This window comes from Oncorhynchus keta, chromosome 18 (assembly GCF_023373465.1).
Source record: "Oncorhynchus keta strain PuntledgeMale-10-30-2019 chromosome 18, Oket_V2, whole genome shotgun sequence".
In the NCBI taxonomy this organism is placed as follows: domain Eukaryota; kingdom Metazoa; phylum Chordata; class Actinopteri; order Salmoniformes; family Salmonidae; genus Oncorhynchus; species Oncorhynchus keta.
In genome coordinates, this window is record NC_068438.1 from 51033967 (window position 1) to 51057005 (window position 23039).

Here is a 23039-nt window from a genome sequence, read left to right on the forward strand (position 1 = left end):
GGTGTAGTAGACCTTACAGTGAAATGCTTACTTACAGTCTCTAACCAATAGTGCAAAAAAGGTATTAGGTGAACAATTGTAGAGGTGTGTGTGTGTGAAATGTACCTGACGAACAGTCTTTCTGGTTTGCCAGGGGTGTGGGCGTACCTCTGAGGATCAGCATGCTATCAAGCACTACGAGAAGCCTCGGTCAGACCCTCACTGTCTGGTGCTCAGCCTGGACAACTGGAGCGTTTGGTGAGCCAATGGAACACTGTGTCTGTGAGCAATGCGTTCCAAATGGGACCCTATTCCCTACATAGTGCACTACGTATGGGCTCTGGTCCAAAGTAGTGTAAGATGTAGGGAATGGGGTGCAATTTGGGACGGAGGCCTGTTCCTCTTATCATACTGGGTCCAGCAGGTTTACCATGTCCCACGACCAGAAGAAAAGAGACCAGAGTTTTTCCCCTGAGAAAGTTGCGTGGTCAGGGTAAACTCCAGACCCTGCATCACTCTCACTGAAGACTGCACATGTAGAAGAAGGACATATTGTACACAAGGAACTGTGAATGGTATTGAATAAATGCTTGGTGACGGGCCCAATAACTAGGAAAGGAGTTGTACCTGACTGCGTGAGTTGACCAGGCAAAACTGGGTCAAAGTTCAGAAACATGATAATAAAAAAATATTTATAATTTCACATTTTAAAGTCTGTCTTAACCACATTACACAACACAGTGCGCTTGTTGTTTTTGTTGTTGTCAAAACATCCCCCCCTCAACATTTTACATCCCTGACCATTGTCCTGTGTGGTCTTATGATACAGGTGTTACATCTGTGATGATGATGTCCAGTACTCTAAAACAGGCCATCTGGCTCAGTTGGTGAACAACATTAAGAAACAGGCCTTGTCTGAGCCCCGGAAACAAAGTCCACAGAGAAGTGAGTCCCATATCTAGACTACGTTTCCTGTTGGGCTTTAGTGTGTCATTATCTTTGATCATTTTTAATGTATGTAATGTTGTCTCTGCTTGAAACAGCTTTCTACTTTGAATGATCAAATTAAATCAGTCAATCAATTCTCACAGAATTCTACCGCAATACGACTGACTACATGATTAGATAAGCATCAGATTTAACTAGTATTGTAATGATATGATGTTGTGGTTGACTCAGAGCATTCAATAGTGAAGCTGGAGGACAGCATGATAGAAGAGCCACAGGAAACCAAGGCAGAAGAGAAGGAAGAGAACACAGTGACACAACCGAAAGAAAACCAGAAGAAGAACGGCAAGAAAGAAAATGGTTTGAAAGAGAGCAGCAGTTTGACTAGAGGACAGAAGGCCGTGGGAGGAGCCAGCAGCGGTGCAGTGGGAGGAGCCAGCAGCTGTCCGTTGTCAGTTAGAGGACTCAGTAACCTTGGAAACACCTGTTTCTTCAACTCTGTTGTTCAGGTAAGGAACCTTGGGCTGTGTCTGAAATGGCTACATGGTGTAGTGCACTACTTTGGACCAGAGTTTATAGGGCCCCATATAGTGCACTACTTTGGACCAGAGTTTATAGGGCCCCATATAGTGCACTACTTTGGACCAGAGTTTATAGGGCCCCATATAGTGCACTACTTTGGACCAGAGTTTATAGGGCCCCATATAGTGCACTACTTTGGATCAGAGCTTCATAGGGCCCCATATAGTGCACTACTTTGGACCAGAGTTTATAGGGCCCCATATAGTGCACTACTTTGGATCAGAGCTTCATAGGGCCCCATATAGTGCACTACTTTGGACCAGAGTTTATAGGGCCCCATATAGTGCACTACTTTGGACCAGAGCCCTATTGGTATGCATACACAGCCTTGGTCTGAATGTGACAGTTCAGCTTGTTACTATTGCTATTTATTAGTTTAGCTTAGTTCAGAATTATATTTGTAGAGTAATAAACCATTATTCTTCATGTTTCTGTTGCAGGCCCTCTCTCAGACACAGATGTTGAGACAGGTCATCAACAAGGTGACAGCTGAAGAGAAGACCGGTGTCACCATCACACCTGGAGTCTCCTCAGACCTGGTAGGTTCCCCTTCCTCTCCTGTTAGACCTCCTCACCTGGAGTCTCCTCAGACCTGGTAGGTTCCCCTTCCTGTCCTGTTAGACCTCCTCACCTGGAGTCTCCTCAGACCTGGTAGGTTCCCCTTCCTCTCCTGTTAGACCTCCTCACCTGGAGTCTCCTCAGACCTGGTAGGTTCCCCTTCCTCTCCTGCTAGATCTCCTCACCTGGAGTCTCCTCAGACCTGGTAGGTTCCCCCTTCCTCTCCTGTTAGATCTCCTCACCTGGAGTCTCCTCAGACCTGGTAGGTTCCCCTTCCTCTCCTGTTAGACCTCCTCACCTGGAGTCTCCTCAGACCTGGTAGGTTCCCCTTCCTCTCCTGTTAGACCTCCTCACCTTACTGTTCTGTACTTCTGTTGCATGTGCAGTAGCTAATAGAGATCCTAATGAACTAAACCTGGAGATTCAGTAGATCACACCGTAACTAAACGTTTTCTCCTGACTGATTTCCACCCCCCATTTCCACCCCCCAGTCTGGTTTATACTTCAATGGAATACCCTGTTCTGTTGTTGTTGTTGTTGTTGTTGTTGTTGCTGATGATGCTGTTTCCTCCAGGAACCCATCCTGGTACAGCTAGGTCCTCCGGGGTCTCTGACCGTGGCGATGTGTCAGATCCTGAATGAGATCCAGGAGACTAAGAAGGGGGTGGTCACCCCGAGAGAACTTTTCAGTCAGGTCTGCAAAAAGTGAGTAGTGAGATTATACATATTAATGTTGCTATCTTTATTTTATTATTATTATTATTTTTTAGATTTCTCCTTTCAAGTGAAGTTTCTGTTGAAATCAGCACTCTTACATCAGAAAGGTTCTTTATTTTTTTAATCGCTCTCGCCCCCCCGTTCACCCCCCAGAGCGGCACGGTTTAAAGGGTTTCAGCAGCAGGATAGCCAGGAGCTTCTACGCTACTTGCTGGATGGGATGAGAGCCGAGGAGATGAAAGTAAGACTGTGTTTTACCAGATCCCATTCCTGGTACACTGGTAACCTATAATAGACTACAGACACACGGGAGATTTAACTGTTTTTTTAATTATCTCTTTTTATAATTCAACATCTTTTAGTTTGGACATTTTAGATGTAAAGTTATTAAGGTTATTTAGCTGAACAGGATGTGTACCCTAGCCCTCCAAATAAGACTTCCCTTTCTCCTCTAAATGGAAACCTGCTGTAGCATTTATATATATATATATATATATATATACCTGTATCATTCATTTGTTTTTTATTTATTCTCCAGAGACTGAACTCTGGAATATCGGAAGCACTGAAAAAACACGGAAGAGATGCTGAACAATCGAAGAAGTTAGTCAAGGGTAAGGCTAGGGGTTCTGCCTCTGGGTAAGGCTAGGGGTTCTGCCTCTGGGTAAGGCTAGGGGTTCTGCCTCTGGGTAAGGCTAGGGGTTCTGCCTCTGGGTAAGGCTGGGGTTCTGCCTCTGGGTAAGGCTAGGGGTTCTGCCTCTGGGTAAGGCTAGGGGTTCTGCCTCTGGGTAAGGCTAGGGGTTCTGCCTCTGGGTAAGGCTAGGGGTTCTGCCTCTGGGTAAGGCTAGGGGTTCTGCCTCTGGGTAAGGCTAGGGGTTCTGCCTCTGGGTAAGGCTAGGGTTCTGCCTCTGGGTAAGGCTAGGGTTCTGCCTCTGGGTAAGGCTAGGGTTCTGCCTCTGGGTAAGGCTAGGGTTCTGCTGGGTAAGGCTAGGGTTCTGCCTCTGGGTAAGGCTAGGGTTCTGCCTCTGGGTAAGGCTAGGGGTTCTGCCTCTGGGTAAGGCTAGGGGTTCTGCCTCTGGGTAAGGCTAGGGGTTCTGCCTCTGGGTAAGGCTAGGGGTTCTGCCTCTGGGTAAGGCTAGGGGTTCTGCCTCTGGGTAAGGCTAGGGGTTCTGCCTCTGGGTAAGGCTAGGGTTCTGCCTCTGGGTAAGGCTAGGGTTCTGCCTCTGGGTAAGGCTAGGGTTCTGCCTCTGGGTAAGGCTAGGGTTCTGCCTCTGGGTAAGGCTAGGGTTCTGCCTCTGGGTAAGGCTAGGGGTTCTGCCTCTGGGTAAGGCTAGGGTCTCTGGGGTTCTGCCTCTGGGTAAGGCTAGGGGTTCTGCCTCTGGGTAAGGCTAGGGGTTCTGCCTCTGGGTAAGGCTAGGGGTTCTGCCTCTGGGTAAGGCTAGGGGTTCTGCCTCTGGGTAAGGCTAGGGGTTCTGCCTCTGGGTAAGGCTAGGGGTTCTGCCTCTGGGTAAGGCTAGGGTTCTGCCTCTGGGTAAGGCTAGGGGTTCTGCCTCTGGGTAAGGCTAGGGTTCTGCCTCTGGGTAAGGCTAGGGGTTCTGCCTCTGGGTAAGGCTAGGGGTTCTGCCTCTGGGTAAGGCTAGGGGTTCTGCCTCTGGGTAAGGCTAGGGGTTCTGCCTCTGGGTAAGGCTAGGGGTTCTGCCTCTGGGTAAGGCTAGGGTTCTGCCTCTGGGTAAGGCTAGGGTTCTGCCTCTGGGTAAGGCTAGGGGTTCTGCCTCTGGGTAAGGCTAGGGGTTCTGCCTCTGGGTAAGGCTAGGGGTTCTGCCTCTGGGTAAGGCTAGGGGTTCTGCCTCTGGGTAAGGCTAGGGGTTCTGCCTCTGGGTAAGGCTAGGGTTCTGCCTCTGGGTAAGGCTAGGGGTTCTGCCTCTGGGTAAGGCTAGGGGTTCTGCCTCTGGGTAAGGCTAGGGGTTCTGCCTCTGGGTAAGGCTAGGGGTTCTGCCTCTGGGTAAGGCTAGGGGTTCTGCCTCTGGGTAAGGCTAGGGGTTCTGCCTCTGGGTAAGGCTAGGGGTTCTGCCTCTGGGTAAGGCTAGGGGTTCTGCCTCTGGGTAAGGCTAGGGGTTCTGCCTCTGGGTAAGGCTAGGGGTTCTGCCTCTGGGTAAGGCTAGGGGTTCTGCCTCTGGGTAAGGCTAGGGGTTCTGCCTCTGGGTAAGGCTAGGGGTTCTGCCTCTGGGTAAGGCTAGGGTTCTGCCTCTGGGTAAGGCTAGGGTTCTGCCTCTGGGTAAGGCTAGGGGTTCTGCCTCTGGGTAAGGCTAGGGGTTCTGCCTCTGGGTAAGGCTAGGGGTTCTGCCTCTGGGTAAGGCTAGGGGTTCTGCCTCTGGGTAAGGCTAGGGGTTCTGCCTCTGGGTAAGGCTAGGGGTTCTGCCTCTGGGTAAGGCTAGGGGTTCTGCCTCTGGGTAAGGCTGGGGGTTCTGCCTCTGGGTAAGGCTAGGGGTTCTGCCTCTGGGTAAGGCTAGGGGTTCTGCCTCTGGGTAAGGCTAGGGGTTCTGCCTCTGCATTGCTTCTTCTTTGGGGGTTTTAGGTGTCTGAAAAGCACTTTTTGACAACTGCTGATGTAAATAGTTTATAATAATTTATAAATTGCTTTTGGTAAGTATTCTGGCCCCGTGACTTTTTCCACATTTTAAGTTACAGCTTTCTTCGAAAATGGATTCGATTGTCTCCCCCCATCAATCTACACACAATACCCCATAATGACAAAGCAAAAATACGTTTTTAGAGATTTTTGCTCGTTTATATATATATATATATAAAAAAGATATCACATTTACATAAGTATTCAGACCCTTTACTCAGAACTTTGTTGAAGCACCTTTGGCAGCGATTGCAGCCTCGAGTCTTCTTGGGTATGACGCTACAAGCTTGGCACACCTGTATTTGGGGAGTTTCTCCCATTCTTCTCTGGAACCCTGGAGCTCTGTCAGAGTGATCAAGAACCTCCCTGATTGCTCAGTTTGACCGAGAGGCCAGCTCTATGAAGAGTCTTGGTGGTTCCAAACTTCTTCCATTTAAGAATGATGGAGGCCACTGTGTTCTTGGGGAACTTCAGAAATGTTTTGTTACCCTTCCCCAGATCTGTGCCTCGATACAATCCTGTGTCGGAGCTCTAATGTCAATTCCTTCGACCTCACGGCTTGGTTTTTGCTCTGACATGCACTGTCAACTGTGGGGTGTGTGTGCCTTTCCAAATCATGTCCAATCATATTGAATTTACCACAGGTGGACTCCATGTTGTAGAAACATCTCAAGGATGATTAATGGAAACAGGATGTACCTGAGATCAATTTCAAGTCTCATAGTAAAAGGTCTGAATACTTATGTAAATAAGGTATTTCTGTTTTTTTTTTTTTACATTTGCAAACTTTTCTCAAAACCTGTTTTTGATTTGTCATTATGGGGTATTGTGGTGTCATTATGGGGTATTGTGATGTCATTATGGGGTATTGTGATGTCATTATGTGGTATTGTGATGTCATTATGGGGTATTGTGGTGTCATTATGGGGTATTGTGGTGTCATTATGGGGTATTGTGGTGTCATTATGGGGTATTGTGGTGTCATTATGGGGTATTGTGGTGTCATTATGGGGTATTGTGGTGTCATTATGGGGTATTGTGGTGTCATTATGGGGTATTGTGGTGTCATTATGGGGTATTGTGGTGTCATTATGGGGTATTGTGGTGTCATTATGGGGTATTGTGGTGTCATTATGGGGTATTGTGGTGTCATTATGGGGTATTGTGGTGTCATTATGGGGTATTGTGGTGTCATTATGGGGTATTGTGTGTAGATTGATGAGAAAAAAATAATTTAATCCATTGTAGACTAAGGCTGTAATGTAACAAAATGTGGAAAAGGTGAAGGGGTCTGAATACTTTGCGAATGCTCTGTAAATACATTTGATTAGATTGATAGTCCATGAATTTGGACATCTTGCATACTAGAGTATATTACACACCATTGTAGTTAGTGTTACCAGTTGATGTTACTCTTCAATAACAGACCCCAAAGCAAATCTGGGGGAGAAAAATGGGTTTATTCAAAGAGGACAAATCATAGATGTTATGCTGAGAGGTAGATGTTCATTCTCCCCTGTCCTCAGTGATTCTCTCCACAGAACAAAGAGACAGGATGTAGTTTTATAACCCAACCCTAGCCTGTGGTTGACCAATTAGAATTCCTTGTAATAAAACTGGGCCAATGGCCAAATGGCAAGTATCCTGTTTCAGGCTCAATGCCTAGACAAATTTCTCCCCTGTCTCTGACCCATCGATCGTTAACTCCCTCTTGACCGTTAGTCCTCTGCGTTTTGTGTATTTATCTTCCAAATATTCTTACATTAGCCTCGCTAACTCTCCCAGGCGACCCTAGTCCAATACGTCCCTGGTGTCTATCCTTCGTTGTCCCATGCTGTGGTTTGCCTGTTCCAGAGTATGAGAAGAAGGGAGCTCCTAATAACTTCGTAGACCAGGTGTTTGGTGGGGAGATGACCAGCACAGTCATGTGTCAGCAATGCAAGACGGTACGTACGACAACTCAAAACAGTTCAAATCACTCCCGCTTCGGGTTTCTATCCGATTACACCAACTGTCAGAGCAAAGAAAAGCCATGAACTGAACGATACTAAAGATCATCCATCCTCTATGAACAGCCCCGATTGACCACCAACCACCTTAACAACAACCGCAACACACCCATAAATATGTTGTCTGTCGTTGTTGATTTTTTTTTGTTTTTGTTTTTTAGGTTTCTTTGGTCAAGGAGATGTTTCTGGATCTGTCCCTTCCTGTCTCAGACCAGGTAATGATGATGATAGGTTTGTCGTTTTCTACACTAGTTGGATATGACATTATGAAAACAACATGTGCACTAGCTGGATATGACATCATGAAAACAACATGTGCACTAGCTGGATATGACATCATGAAAACAACATGTGCACTAGCTGGATATGACATCATGAAAACAACATGTGCACTAGCTGGATATGACATCATGAAAACAACATGTGCACTAGCTGGATATGACATCATGAAAACAACATGTGCACTAGCTGGATATGACATCATGAAAACAACATGTGCACTAGCTGGATATGACATCATGAAAACAACATGTGCACTAGCTGGATATGACATCATGAAAACAACATGTGCACTAGCTGGATATGACATCATGAAAACAACATGTGCACTAGCTGGATATGACATCATGAAAACAACATGTGCACTAGCTGGATATGACATCATGAAAACAACATGTGCACTAGCTGGATATGACATCATGAAAACAACATGTGCACTAGCTGGATATGACATCATGAAAACAACATGTGCACTAGCTGGATATGACATCATGAAAACAACATGTGCACTAGCTGGATATGACATCATGAAAACATGTGCACTAGCTGGATATGACATCATGAAAACAACATGTGCACTAGCTGGATATGACATCATGAAAACAACATGTGCACTAGCTGGATATGACATCATGAAAACAACATGTGCACTAGCTGGATATGACATCATGAAAACAACATGTGCACTAGCTGGATATGACATCATGAAAACAACATGTGCACTAGCTGGATATGACATCATGAAAACAACATGTGCACTAGCTGGATATGACATCATGAAAACAACATGTGCACTAGCTGGATATGACATCATGAAAACAACATGTGCACTAGCTGGATATGACATCATGAAAACAACATGTGCACTAGCTGGATATGACATCATGAAAACAACATGTGCCCTAGCTGGTGTATGACATCATGAAAACAACATGTGCCCTAGCGGATGTATGACATCATGAAAACAACATGTGCCCTAGTGGTGTATGACATCATGAAAACAACATGTGCCCTAGCGGATGTATGACATCATCACGAAAAACATGCTGTCAATCCATGAGGACATTTCCTCTACGTTTTACCAGCTGTTTATCTTACATGTTATGCCATGTTGCATCATGTTATGCCATGTTGCGTCATGTTATGCTATGTTATGCTATGTTATGCTATGTTGCGCTATGTTATGCTATGTTATGCTATGTTGCGCTATGTTATGCCATGTTGTGCTATGTTATGCTATGTTGCGCTATGTTTTGCTATGCCATGTTGTGCCATGTTATGGTATGTTGCGCTATGTTATGCCATGTTGTGCTATGTTATGCTATGTTGCGCTATGTTTTGCTATGCCATGTTGTGCCATGTTATGGCATGTTGCGCTATGTTATGCTATGTTGCGCTATGTTATGCTATGCCATGTTGTGCCATGTTATGGCATGTTGCGCTATGTTATGCCATGATGCGTTATGCTATGTTGTGCTATGTTATGCTATGCAATGTTGCGTCATGTTATGCTATGTTGCGTCATGTTATGCTATGCCATGTTGCGCTATGTTATGCTATGCTATGTTGCGCTATGTTATGTTATGTTATGTTGCGCTATGTTATGCCATGTTACTGTCATGCTCTACTGCTTAATTAACGTCATGGTTTGCCGCGGTCTCTCAGGCCTACAGGAAGAAGAGCCAGAAGAAAGGAGTGGGGAACCAGAAGGCTAGCACTGAGGAGAAATATAATAACGGAGACAGCCCCAGCCCTGTCTCCATGACCAATGGAGACACCCACGACCTTCCTACTGGCAGCAAGTACCAGCAGAAGAAACAGAAGAAACAGGCCAAGAAACAGGCCAAGGTAGAGTTAGGAGGATTCTGGTACCCTAATGCCAAGGTAGAGTTAGGATGATTCTGGTACCCTAATGCCAAGGTAGAGTTAGGATGATTCTGGTACCCTAATGCCAAGAAACAGGCCAAGAAACAGGCCAAGGTAGAGTTAGGAGGATTCTGGTACCCTAATGCCAAGGTAGAGTTAGGAGGATTCTGGTACCCTAATGCCAAGGTAGAGTTAGGATGATTCTGGTACCCTAATGCCAAGAAACAGGCCAAGGTAGAGTTAGGAGGATTCTGGTACCCTAATGCCAAGAAACAGGCCAAGGTAGAGTTAGGAGGATTCTGGTACCCTAATGCCAAGGTAGAGTTAGGATGATTCTGGTACCCTAATGCCAAGAAACGGGCCATGGTAGAGTTAGGAGGATTCTGGTACCCTAATGCCAAGAAACGGGCCATGGTAGAGTTAGGAGGATACTGGTACCCTAATGCCAAGGTAGAGTTAGGATAATTCTGGTACCCTAATGCCATGGTAGAGTTAGGAGGATACTGGTACCCTAATGCCAAGGTAGAGTTAGGAGGATTCTGGTACCCTAATGCCAAGAAACAGGCCAAGGTAGAGTTAGGAGGATTCTGGTACCCTAATGCCAAGAAACAGGCCAAGGTAGAGTTAGGAGGATTATGGTACCCTAATGCCAAGAAACAGGCCTAGGTAGAGTTAGGAGGATTCTGGTACCCTAATGCCAAGAAACGGGCCATGGTAGAGTTAGGAGGATTCTGGTACCCTAATGCCAAGAAACGGGCCATGGTAGAGTTAGGAGGATTATGGTACCCTAATGCCAAGGTACAGGCCAAGGTAGAGTTAGGAGGATTCTGGTACCCTAATGCCAAGAAACAGGCCAAGGTAGAGTTAGGAGGATTCTGGTACCCTAATGCCAAGAAACAGGCCAAGGTAGAGTTAGGAGGATACTGGTACCCTAATGTCAAGGTACAGTTCGGAGGATACTGGTACCCTAATGCCAAGGTAGAGTTAGGATGATTCTGGTACCCTAATGCCAAGGTAGAGTTAGGATAATTCTGGTACCCCAATGCCATGGTAGAGTTAGGAGGATACTGGTACCCTAATGCCAAGGTAGAGTTAGGATGATTCTGGTACCCTAATGCCAAGAAACAGGCCAAGGTAGAGTTAGGAGGATTCTGGTACCCTAATGCCAAGAAACAGGCCACGGTAGAGTTAGGAGGATACTGGTACCCTAATGCCAAGGTAGAGTTAAGATGATTCTGGTACCCTAATGCCAAGAAACGGGCCATGGTAGAGTTAGGAGGATTCTGGTACCCTAATGCCAAGAAACGGGCCATGGTAGAGTTAGGAGGATTATGGTACCCTAATGCCAAGGTACAGGCCAAGGTAGAGTTAGGAGGATTCTGGTACCCTAATGCCAAGAAACAGGCCAAGGTAGAGTTAGGAGGATTCTGGTACCCTAATGCCAAGAAACAGGCCAAGGTAGAGTTAGGAGGATACTGGTACCCTAATGCCAAGGTACAGTTCGGAGGATACTGGTACCCTAATGCCAAGGTAGAGTTAGGATAATTCTGGTACCCTAATGCCATGGTAGAGTTAGGAGGATACTGGTACCCTAATGCCAAGGTAGAGTTAGGGGGATTCTGGTACCCTAATGCCAAGAAACAGGCCAAGGTAGAGTTAGGAGGATTCTGGTACCCTAATGCCAAGGTAGAGTTAGGATGATTCTGGTACTCTAATGCCAAAAAACAGGCCAAGGTAGAGTTAGGAGGATTCTGGTACCCTAATGCCAAGGTAGAGTTAGGAGGATTCTGGTACCCTAATGCCAAGAAACAGGCCAAGGTAGAGTTAGGAGGATACTGGTACCCTAATGCCAAGGTAGAGTTAGGAGGATTCTGGTACCCTAATGCCAAGGTAGAGTTAGGAGGATTCTGGTACCCTAATGCCAAGGTAGAGTTAGGAGGATTCTGGTACCCTAATGCCAAGGTAGAGTTAGGAGGATTCTGGTACCCTAATGCCAAGAAACAGGCCAAGGTAGAGTTAGGAGGATTCTGGTACCCTAATGCCAAGAAACAGGCCAAGGTAGAGTTAGGAGGATTCTGGTACCCTAATGCCAAGGTAGAGTTAGGAGGATTCTGGTACCCTAATGCCAAGGTAGAGTTAGGATGATTCTGGTACCCTAATGCCAAGAAACAGGCCAAGGTAGAGTTAGGAGGATTCTGGTACCCTAATGCCAAGGTAGAGTTAGGATGATTCTGGTACCCTAATGCCAAGGTAGAGTTAGGATGATTCTGGTACCCTAATGCCAAGAAACAGGCCAAGGTAGAGTTAGGAGGATTCTGGTACCCTAATGCCAAGGTAGAGTTAGGAGGATACTGGTACCCTAATGCCAAGGTAGAGTTAGGAGGATACTGGTACCCTAATGCCAAGAAACAGGCCTAGGTAGAGTTAGGAGGATTCTGGTACCCTATTCTAAATAAACGTGTGATTTTATTTGATTATATAGTGCACTACGTTTGACCAGAGCTCAATGAATAGTGTACTTTAAAGTTTCAAGTTTTATTAATGGTATGTACGTTATACACATGGTATTCACTGTCCAACGAAACCCATTGTCAATGCAGAATTAAAGCGGTAGCAGTGTGGATGCGGTAGCTGTTTTTAAAGCAGTAGCCATTTTGTAGCAGTATTAAAGCAGTAGCAGTAGCAAAGCAGTAGCAAAGCAGTAGCAGTATTAAAGCAGTAGCAGTATTAAAGCAGTAGCAGTAGCAGTATTAAAGCAGTAGCAGTAGCAAAGCAGTAGCAGTATTAAAGCAGTAGCAGTATTAAAGCAGTAGCAGTAGCAGTATTAAAGCAGTAGCAGTAGCAAAGCAGTAGCAGTATTAAAGCAGTAGCAGTATTAAAGCAGTAGCAGTAGCAGTATTAAAGCAGTAGCAGTAGCAAAGCAGTAGCAGTATTAAAGCAGTAGCCGTGTCGACAGCCTTTTCTTTCTGTATTAACTTTGGGTTTACCACACTGTAATGTCTGTCTCCTGTCTGTGTCCACAGAACCAGAGACGTCAGCAGAAGCTAGTCCCCCTGGACAGCTTCACACCTCCAGAGAACACCGCAGAGAGCCCAGTACCAGCAGAGGAGGGGGAGGAGACAGGAAATAGTACCCAGGGAGAGGAGGAGGAGGAGCCTCTGGTTGAGAGCCAATCATCAGAGACCGAGAGGTCCGAGACCGCTCCCTCAGAGCAGGACCAAGAGAAACCTCAGGGGGCAGGGCGCATGGAGAAAGATGAGGAGGATTGTGAACCGGTGGCTGTGTCCAACAACCACTCCACTGTGATGTCAGAAGAGCAGAGTCACCAGTCCCCTGAGGGGGTTGGAAAAAGAGACGGACACGAGGCTGAACATAGAGGAGAGGAGGAGGAGGAGGAGAATGATGATGGTGATGCAGCCCAACCGTCTGGAGATGAGCAAGACACCAAACTGACAGACAAGCTGGGTGAACTATCTCTGAACGAAGCCTTCCTAGCCTCTGAGGACTCGGACCTGGAGCTGGGGTGCAGAGATGGAGACACGTCTGCTGAGACGGGTAATGTTGCATTTTGCACTTTTTTCCGCCCCCTAAATGTTCTTTGTCACCTCTGGTTCTTTGCAGAGGATAGACGTTTAGGGTCCGGGGATTCTTTGCGACATTTCGAAATGACATCGGTTTGACCCTTTGTAAGGAAATAGAATGAAAACCAGCCAACATGTTTCTGATAAGGATTCATTTCGGCTTGGATGCATATTTTATCTGGTTGAAATACTATCAGCTTTTATGATGCTGATAAAGTTAGCACCTTTACAGACAGTATTTCAACCACAGTTAGGGACCGTCTGTAAAGGTGCTAACTTTATCAGCATCATAAAAGCTGATGGTCCCTAACTGTGGTTGAAATACTATCTGTAAAGGTGCTTCTTTATCAGCATCATAAAAGCTGATAGTATTTCAACCACAGTTAGGGACCATCAGCTTTCATAATGCTGATAAAGTTAGCACCTTTACAGACGGTCCCTAACCGCACATTATTTTCTACTTACCAAATCTTTCCCAAACATGACTTTTCTGGCCCTCTCTTCTCTTTATATTCTACTTGCCATTTCGCAGCGTTTCTCTTATTGAATTAAAGTCTGACATTGTCCTTTTTTTGCCACCATGGAACAGCCTGTTCTCAAAAGCATTTGGTGATTGGTGTGTAGGTTACTTGGCGCACTTACGGTTAGGCTCGTAAAGTTAGGTTTATGCACTAATGCCAGATAACCTCAAAGTAGCTTTATACAGTTAATTCATAAAGTTTTCAGACCCCTTGACTTTTTCTACATTTTCTTTTTACGTTATAGCCTTATTCTAAAATGTATTAAACAGTTTTTTCCCCCTCATCACTCTGGACACAAAAAAAAACTTTTTTTTAAATATATTTTTTAAACTGAAATATCACATTTACGTAAGTATACAGACCCTTTACTCAGTACTTTGTTGAAGCACCTTTGGCAGTGATTACAGCCTCGAGTCTTCCTGGGTAGGACGCTACAAGCTTGGCACACCTGTATTTGGGGAGTTTTTCCCATTCTTCTCTGCAGATCCTCTCCAGCTCTGTCAGGTTGGATGGGAAGTGTCGCTGCACAGCTATTTTCAGGCCTCTCTAGAGATGTTCGATCGGGTTCAAGTCCGAGCTCCAGCTGGGCCACTCAAGGACATTCGGAGACTTGTCCCGAAGCCACTCCTGCATTGTCTTGGCTGTGTGCTTAGTGTCGTTGTCCTGTTGGAAGGTGAACTTTCGCTCAGCTCTGAGGTCCTGAGCGCTCTGGAGCAGTTTTCATCAAGGATCTCTCTGTACTTTGCTCCGTTCATCTTTGTCGATCCTGACTAGACTCCCTGCCGCTGAAAAACATCCCTACATCTTGATACTGCCACCACCATGCTTCACTGCAGGGATGGTGCCAAGGTTTCCTGGCATTCAGGCCAAAGAGTTCAATCTTGCCTTTTGACAAACTCCAAGTGGGCTGTCCATTTAAGAATGATGGAGGCCACTGAGTTCTTGGGGACCTTCAATGCTGAAGACATTTGTTGTTACCCTTCCCCAGATCTGTGCCTCGACACAATCCTGTCTCGGAGCTCTATGGACAATTCCTTCGACCTCACGGCTTGGTTTTTGCTCTGACATGCACTGTCAACTGTGGGACCTTATATAGACAGGTTTTTGCCTTTCCAAATCATGTCCAATCAATTGAAATTAGTAGGTGGACACAGGTGGACTCCAATGAAGTTGTAAAAACATCTCAAGGATGATCAATGGAAACAGGATGCACCTGAGCTCAATTTCAAGTCTCATAGCAAAGAGGGTCTAAATACTTATGTAAATAAGGTATTTCTGTTTTTCATTTTTAATACATTTGCAAAAGTGTTTATCCTTGGGGCCTCCCGAATGGCGCAGCGGTCTAAGGCACCACAGACCTGGGTTCAATCCCACAGCCGGCCGTGACCGGGTGTCCCATGAGGCGGCACACAATTGGCCCAGCGCTGTCCGGTTTAGGGGAGGGTTTGGCCGGACAGTATTTCCTTGTCCCATCGCACTGTAGCGACTCCTTTTGGCCAACCGGTCGCCGGCAAGCTGACTCTGGTCGCCGGCAAGCTGACCCTGGTCGCCGGCAAGCTGACCCTGGTCGCCGGCAAGCTGACCCTGGTCGCCGGCAAGCTGACCCTGGTCGCCGGCAAGCTGACTCTGGTCGCCGGCAAGCTGACCCTGGTCGCCGGCAAGCTGACTCTGGTCGCCGGCAAGCTGACCCTGGTCGCCGGCAAGCTGACTCTGGTCGCCGGCAAGCTGACTCTGGTCGCCAGCAAGCTGACTCTGGTCGCCTGCATGCTGACTCTGGTCGTCTGACTCTGGTCGCCTGCATGCTGACTCTGGTCGCCAGACTCTGGTCGCCAGCAAGCTGACCCTGGTCGCCAGCAAGCTGACTCTGGTCGCCAGCAAGCTGACTCTGGTCGCCAGCAATCTGACTCTGGTCGCCAGCAAGTTGACCCTGGTCGCCTGACTCTGGTCGCCAGCAAGCTGACCCTGGTCGCCAGCAAGCTGACCCTGGTCGCCTGACTCTGGTCGCCAGCAAGCTGACCCTGGTCGCCTGCAAGCTGACTCTGGTCGCCAGCAAGCTGACTCTGGTCGCCTGACTCTGGTCGCCTGACTCTGGTCGCCTGCAAGCTGACTCTGGTCGCCTGACTCTGGTCGCCTGCAAGCTGACTCTGGACGCCTGACTCTGGTCGCCTGCAAGCTGACTCTGGTCGCCTGCAAGCTGACTCTGGTCGCCTGCAAGCTGACTCTGGTCGCCTGCAAGCTGACTCTGGTCGCCTGCAAGCTGACTCTGGTCGCCTGCAAGCTGACTCTGGTCGCCTTACTCTGGTCGCCTGCAAGCTGACTCTGGTCGCCTGACTCTGGTCGCCTGCAAGCTGACTCTGGACGCCTGACTCTGGTCGCCTGCAAGCTGACTCTGGTCGCCTGCAAGCTGACTCTGGTCGCCTGCAAGCTGACTCTGGTCGCCTGACTCTGGTCGCCAGCAAGCTGACCCTGGCCGCCTGACTCTGGTCGCCTGCAAGCTGACTCTGGTCGCCTGCAAGCTGACTCTGGTCGCCTGCAAGCTGACTCTGGTCGCCTGCAAGCTGACTCTGGTCGCCTGCAAGCTGACTCTGGTCGCCAGCAAGCTGATTCTGGTCGCCTGATTCTGGTCGCCTGACTCTGGTCGCCTGCAAGCTGACTCTGGTCGCCTGCAAGCTGACTCTGGTCGCCAGCAAGCTGACTCTGGTCGCCTGCAAGCTGACTCTGGTCGCCAGCAAGCTGATTCTGGTCGCCTGACTCTGGTCGCCTGCAAGCTGATTCTGGTCGCCTGACTCTGGTCGCCTGCAAGCTGACTCTGGTCGCCAGCAAGCTGATTCTGGTCGCCAGCAAGCTGATTCTGGTCGCCTGCAAGCTGACTCTGGTCGCCTGCAAGCTGACTCTGGCCGCCTGCAAGCTGACTCTGGTCGCCTGCAAGCTGACTCTGGCTGCCTGCAAGCTGACTCTGGCTGCCTGCAAGCTGACTCTGGTCGCCTGCAAGCTGACTCTGGTCGCCTGACTCTGGTCGCCAGCAAGCTGACCCTGGTCGCCTGACTCTGGTCGCCAGCAAGCTGACTCTGGTCGCCTGACTCTGGTCGCCGGCAAGCTGACTCTGGTCGCCAGCAAGCTGACTCTGGTCGCCAGCAAGCTGACCCTGGCCGCCTGACTCTGGTCGCCGGCAAGCTGACTCTGGTCGCCAGCAAGCTGACTCTGGTCGCCAGCAAGCTGACTCTGGTCGCCGGCAAGCTGACCCTGGCCGCCTGACTCTGGTCGCCGGCAAGCTGACTCTGGTCGCCAGCAAGCTGACTCTGGTCGCCGGCAAGCTGACCCTGGCCGCCTGACTCTGGTCGCCAGCAAGCTGACTCTGGTCGCCAGCAAGCTGACCCTGGTCGCCTGCAAGCTGACTCTGGTCGCCGGCAAGCTGACTCTGGTCGCCGGCAAGCTGACTCTGGTCGCCAGCAAGCTGACTCTGGTCGCCGGCAAGCTGACCCTGGCCGCCTGACTCTGGTCGCCAGCAAGCTGACTCTGGTCGCCAGCAAGCTGACCCTGGTCGCCTGCAAGCTGACTCTGGTCGCCTGCAAGCTGACTCTGGTCGCCTGCAAGCTGACTCTGGTCGCCTGACTCTGGTCGCCAGCAAGCTGACCCTGGTCGCCTGACTCTGGTCGCCAGCAAGCTGACTCTGGTCGCCTGACTCTGGTCGCCGGCAAGCTGACTCTGGTCGCCAGCAAGCTGACTCTGGTCGCCAGCAAGCTGACCCTGGCCGCCTGACTCTGGTCGCCGGCAAGCTGACTCTGGTCGCCAGCAAGCTGACTGGTCGCCAGCAAGCTGACTCTGGTCGCCGGCAAGCTGACCCTGGCCGCCTGACTCTGGTCGCCGGCAAGCTGACCCTGGCCGCCTGACTCTGGTCGCCAGCAAGCTGACTCTGGTCGCCAGCAAGCTGACTCTGGTCGCCAGCAAGCTGACCCTGGTCGCCTGCAAGCTGACTCTGGTCGCCGGCAAGCTGACTCTGGTCGCCGGCAAGCTGACTCTGGTCGCCAGCAAGCTGACTCTGGTCGCCGGCAAGCTGACCCTGGCCGCCTGACTCTGGTCGCCAGCAAGCTGACTCTGGTCGCCAGCAAGCTGACCCTGGTCGCCTGCAAGCTGACTCTGGTCGCCTGCAAGCTGACTCTGGTCGCCGGCAAGCTGACTCTGGTCGCCTGCAAGCTGACTCTGGTCGCCTGACTCTGGTCGCCAGCAAGCTGACCCTGGTCGCCTGACTCTGGTCGCCAGCAAGCTGACTCTGGTCGCCTGACTCTGGTCGCCGGCAAGCTGACTCTGGTCGCCAGCAAGCTGACTCTGGTCGCCAGCAAGCTGACCCTGGCCGCCTGACTCTGGTCGCCGGCAAGCTGACTCTGGTCGCCAGCAAGCTGACTCTGGTCGCCAGCAAGCTGACTCTGGTCGCCGGCAAGCTGACCCTGGCCGCCTGACTCTGGTCGCCGGCAAGCTGACTCTGGTCGCCAGCAAGCTGACTCTGGTCGCCGGCAAGCTGACCCTGGCCGCCTGACTCTGGTCGCCAGCAAGCTGACTCTGGTCGCCAGCAAGCTGACCCTGGTCGCCTGCAAGCTGACTCTGGTCGCCGGCAAGCTGACTCTGGTCGCCTGACTCTGGTCGCCGGCAAGCTGACTCTGGTCGCCTGACTCTGGTCGCCTGCAAGCTGACTCTGGTCGCCAGCTGGATGGTGTTTCCTCCGACACATTGGTGCATCTGGCTTCCGGGTTAAGCGAGCAGTGTGTCAAGAAGCAGTGCGGCTTGGCAGGGTCGTGTTTCGAAGGACCTATGGCTCTCGACCTTCACCTCTCCCAAGTAAGTAGTGGAGTTGCAGCGATGGGACAAGACTGTAACTACCAATTGGCTGTCACAAGATTTGGGGATGGGGAGGGGAAAGTACAAAAAATACTCAAGTTGAAAAACCTGTTTTGGCTGTATCATTATTGGGGTATAGTGTGTAGATTGATGAGGGGGGAGCTTAATCAATTGTAGAATAAGGCTGTAACGTAACAAAATGTGGAAAAGGGGAAGGGGTCTGAATACTTTCCGAATACACTGTAGATGTCAATTGCAAAAAAAGTATAAATGTATGGATTGTTTTAAGGTATTATTTTCTCTTTATTCATTCTGCCTGCTAGCAACCCTGCCCTTCATCCACACTATTTAATGACCCTAAACCAACCCTGCCCTTCATCCACACTATTTAATGGCCCTAAACCAACCCTGCCCTTCATACACACTATTTAATGACCCTGAACCAACCCTGCCCTTCATCCCCCCTATTTAATGGCCCTAAACCAACCCTGCCCTTCATACACACTATTTAATGGCCCTAAACCAACCCTGCCCTTCATCCACACTATTTAATGGCCCTAAACCAACCCTGCCCTTCATCCACACTATTTAATGACCCTAAACCAACCCTGCCCTTCATCCACACTATTTAATGACCCTGAACCAACCCTGCCCTTTATCCACACTATTTAATGGCCCTAAACCAACCCTGCCCTTCATCCACACTATTTAATGACCCTAAACCAACCCTCCCTTCATCCACACTATTTAATGGCCCTAAACCAACCCACCCTTCATCCACACTATGTAATGACCCTAAACCAACCCTCCCTTCATACACACTTTTTAATGGCCCTAAACCAACCCACCCTCCATCCACACTATGTAATGACCCTAAACCAACCCTGCCCTTCATCCACACTATTTAATGACCCTAAACCAACCCTGCCCTTCATCCACACTATTTAATGACCCTAAACCAACCCTGCCCTTCATCCACACTATTTAATGACCCTAAACCAACCATGCCCTTCATCCACACTATTTAATGACCCTAAACCAACCATGCCCTTCATCCACACTATTTAATGGCCCTAAACCAACCCTGCCCTTCATCCACACTATTTAATGGCCCTAAACCAACCCTGCCCTTCATCCACACTATTTAATGACCCTAAACCAACCCCGCCCTTCATCCACACTATTTAATGGCCCTAAACCAACCCTGCCCTTCATCCACACTATTTAATGGCCCTAAACCAACCCACCCTTCATCCACACTATTTAATGGCCCTAAATCAACCCTCCCCCATCCACACTATTTAATTACCCTAAACCAACCCTCCCTTCATCCACACTATTTAATGGCCCTAAACCAACCCACCCTTCATCCACACTATGTAATGACCCTAAACCAACCCTCCCTTCATACACACTATTTAATGGCCCTAAACCAACCCACCCTCCATCCACACTATGTAATGACCCTAAACCAACCCTGCCCTTCATCCACACTATTTAATGACCCTAAACCAACCCTGCCCTTCATCCACACTATTTAATGACCCTAAACCAACCCTGCCCTTCATCCACACTATTTAATGACCCTAAACCAACCATGCCCTTCATCCACACTATTTAATGGCCCTAAACCAACCCTGCCCTTCATCCACACTATTTAATGTCCCTGAACCAACCCTGCCCTTCATCCACACTATTTAATGGCCCTGAACCAACCCTGCCCTTCATCCACACTATTTAATGACCCTAAACCAACCCTGCCCTTCATCCACACTATTTAATGGCCCTAAACCAACCCTGCCCTTCATCCACACTATTTAATGGCCCTAAACCAACCCTGCCCTTCATACACACTATGTAATGACCCTAAACCAACCCTGCCCTTCATCCACACTATTTAATGGCCCTAAACCAACCCTGCCCTTCATCCACACTATTTAATGGCCCTAAACCAACCCTGCCCTTCATCCACACTATTTAATGGCCCTAAACCTACCCACCCTTCATCCACACTATGTAATGACCCTAAACCAACTCTCCCTTCATCCACACTATTTAATGGCCCTAAATCAACCCTCCCCCATCCACACTATTTAATGACCCTAAACCAACCCTGCCCTTCATCCACACTATTTAATGACCCTAAACCAACCCTGCCCTTCATCCACACTATTTAATGGCCCTGAACCACAACCCTGCCCTTCATCCACACTATTTAATGGCCCTGAACCAACCCTGCCCTTCATCCACACTATTTAATGACCCTAAACCAACCCTGCCCTTCATCCACACTATTTAATGACCCTAAACCAACCCTCCCCATCCACACTATTTAATGGCCCTAAACCAACCCTCCCTTCATCCACACTATTTAATGGCCCTAAACCAACCCTGCCCTTCATCCACACTATTTAATGACCCTAAACCAACCTTGCCCTTCATACACACTATTTAATGGACCTAAATCAACCCTCCCTCATCCATGCTATTTAATGACCCTAAACCAACCCTCCCTTCATCCACACTATTTAATGACCCTAAACCAACCCTCCCTTCATCCACACTATTTAATGACCCTAAACCAACCCTCCCTTCATCCACACTATTTAATGGCCCTAAACCAACCCTGCCCTTCATCCACACTATTTAATGACCCTAAACCAACCTTGCCCTTCATACACACTATTTAATGGACCTAAATCAACCCTCCCTCATCCATGCTATTTAATGACCCTAAACCAACCCTCCCTTCATCCACACTATTTAATGACCCTAAACCAACCCTCCCTTCATCCACACTATTTAATGGCCCTAAATCAACCCTCCCTCATCCACACTATTTAATGACCCTGAACCAACCCTGCCCTTCATCCATGCTATTTAATGACCCTAAACCAACCCTCCCTTCATCCACACTATTTAATGGCCCTAAACCAACCCTGCCCTTCATCCACACTATTTAATGGCCCTAAACCAACCCACCCTTCATCCACACTATTTAATGGCCCTAAATCAACCCTCCCCCATCCACACTATTTAATTACCCTAAACCAACCCTCCCTTCATCCACACTATTTAATGGCCCTAAACCAACCCACCCTTCATCCACACTATGTAATGACCCTAAACCAACCCTCCCTTCATACACACTATTTAATGGCCCTAAACCAACCCACCCTCCATCCACACTATGTAATGACCCTAAACCAACCCTGCCCTTCATCCACACTATTTAATGGCCCTAAACCAACCCTGCCCTTCATCCACACTATTTAATGGCCCTAAACCAACCCTGCCCTTCATCCACACTATTTAATGGCCCTAAACCTACCCACCCTTCATCCACACTATGTAATGACCCTAAACCAACTCTCCCTTCATCCACACTATTTAATGGCCCTAAATCAACCCTCCCCCATCCACACTATTTAATGACCCTAAACCAACCCTGCCCTTCATCCACACTATTTAATGGCCCTAAACCAACCCACCCTTCATCCACACTATGTAATGACCCTAAACCAACTCTCCCTTCATCCACACTATTTAATGGCCCTAAATCAACCCTCCCCCATCCACACTATTTAATGACCCTAAACCAACCCTGCCCTTCATCCACACTATTTAATGACCCTAAACCAACCCTGCCCTTCATCCACACTATTTAATGGCCCTGAACCACAACCCTGCCCTTCATCCACACTATTTAATGGCCCTGAACCAACCCTGCCCTTCATCCACACTATTTAATGACCCTAAACCAACCCTGCCCTTCATCCACACTATTTAATGACCCTAAACCAACCCTCCCCCATCCACACTATTTAATGGCCCTAAACCAACCCTGCCCTTCATCCACACTATTTAATGGCCCTAAACCAACCCTGCCCTTCATCCACACTATTTAATGACCCTAAACCAACCTTGCCCTTCATACACACTATTTAATGGACCTAAATCAACCCTCCCTCATCCATGCTATTTAATGACCCTAAACCAACCCTCCCTTCATCCACACTATTTAATGACCCTAAACCAACCCTCCCTTCATCCACACTATTTAATGACCCTAAACCAACCCTCCCTTCATCCACACTATTTAATGGCCCTAAACCAACCCTGCCCTTCATCCACACTATTTAATGACCCTAAACCAACCTTGCCCTTCATACACACTATTTAATGGACCTAAATCAACCCTCCCTCATCCATGCTATTTAATGACCCTAAACCAACCCTCCCTTCATCCACACTATTTAATGACCCTAAACCAACCCTCCCTTCATCCACACTATTTAATGGCCCTAAATCAACCCTCCCTCATCCACACTATTTAATGACCCTGAACCAACCCTGCCCTTCATCCATGCTATTTAATGACCCTAAACCAACCCTCCCTTCATCCACACTATTTAATGGCCCTAAACCAACCCTGCCCTTCATCCACACTATTTAATGGCCCTAAACCAACCCACCCTTCATCCACACTATTTAATGGCCCTAAATCAACCCTCCCCCATCCACACTATTTAATTAC

General features: G+C 48.4%; 1 protein-coding gene across 1 annotated transcript in view; it reads left to right on the plus strand.

Moving 5' to 3' along the window:
* Positions 1-136: 136 nt before the first annotated feature.
* Positions 137-23039, plus strand: part of usp16 (ubiquitin specific peptidase 16) — a gene marked incomplete at its 5' end in the record, with an annotated part of 46041 nt that continues 23138 nt past the window's right edge. Inside the window, 11 exons of the mRNA XM_052468768.1 lie at positions 137-237; positions 809-924; positions 1159-1436; positions 1950-2048; positions 2642-2772; positions 2938-3025; positions 3323-3398; positions 7268-7359; positions 7584-7637; positions 9367-9549; positions 12591-13122. Of these exons, the coding sequence (XP_052324728.1) occupies positions 137-237; positions 809-924; positions 1159-1436; positions 1950-2048; positions 2642-2772; positions 2938-3025; positions 3323-3398; positions 7268-7359; positions 7584-7637; positions 9367-9549; positions 12591-13122 (1750 nt within the window). The remainder of the gene's footprint in view (positions 238-808; positions 925-1158; positions 1437-1949; positions 2049-2641; positions 2773-2937; positions 3026-3322; positions 3399-7267; positions 7360-7583; positions 7638-9366; positions 9550-12590; positions 13123-23039) is intronic.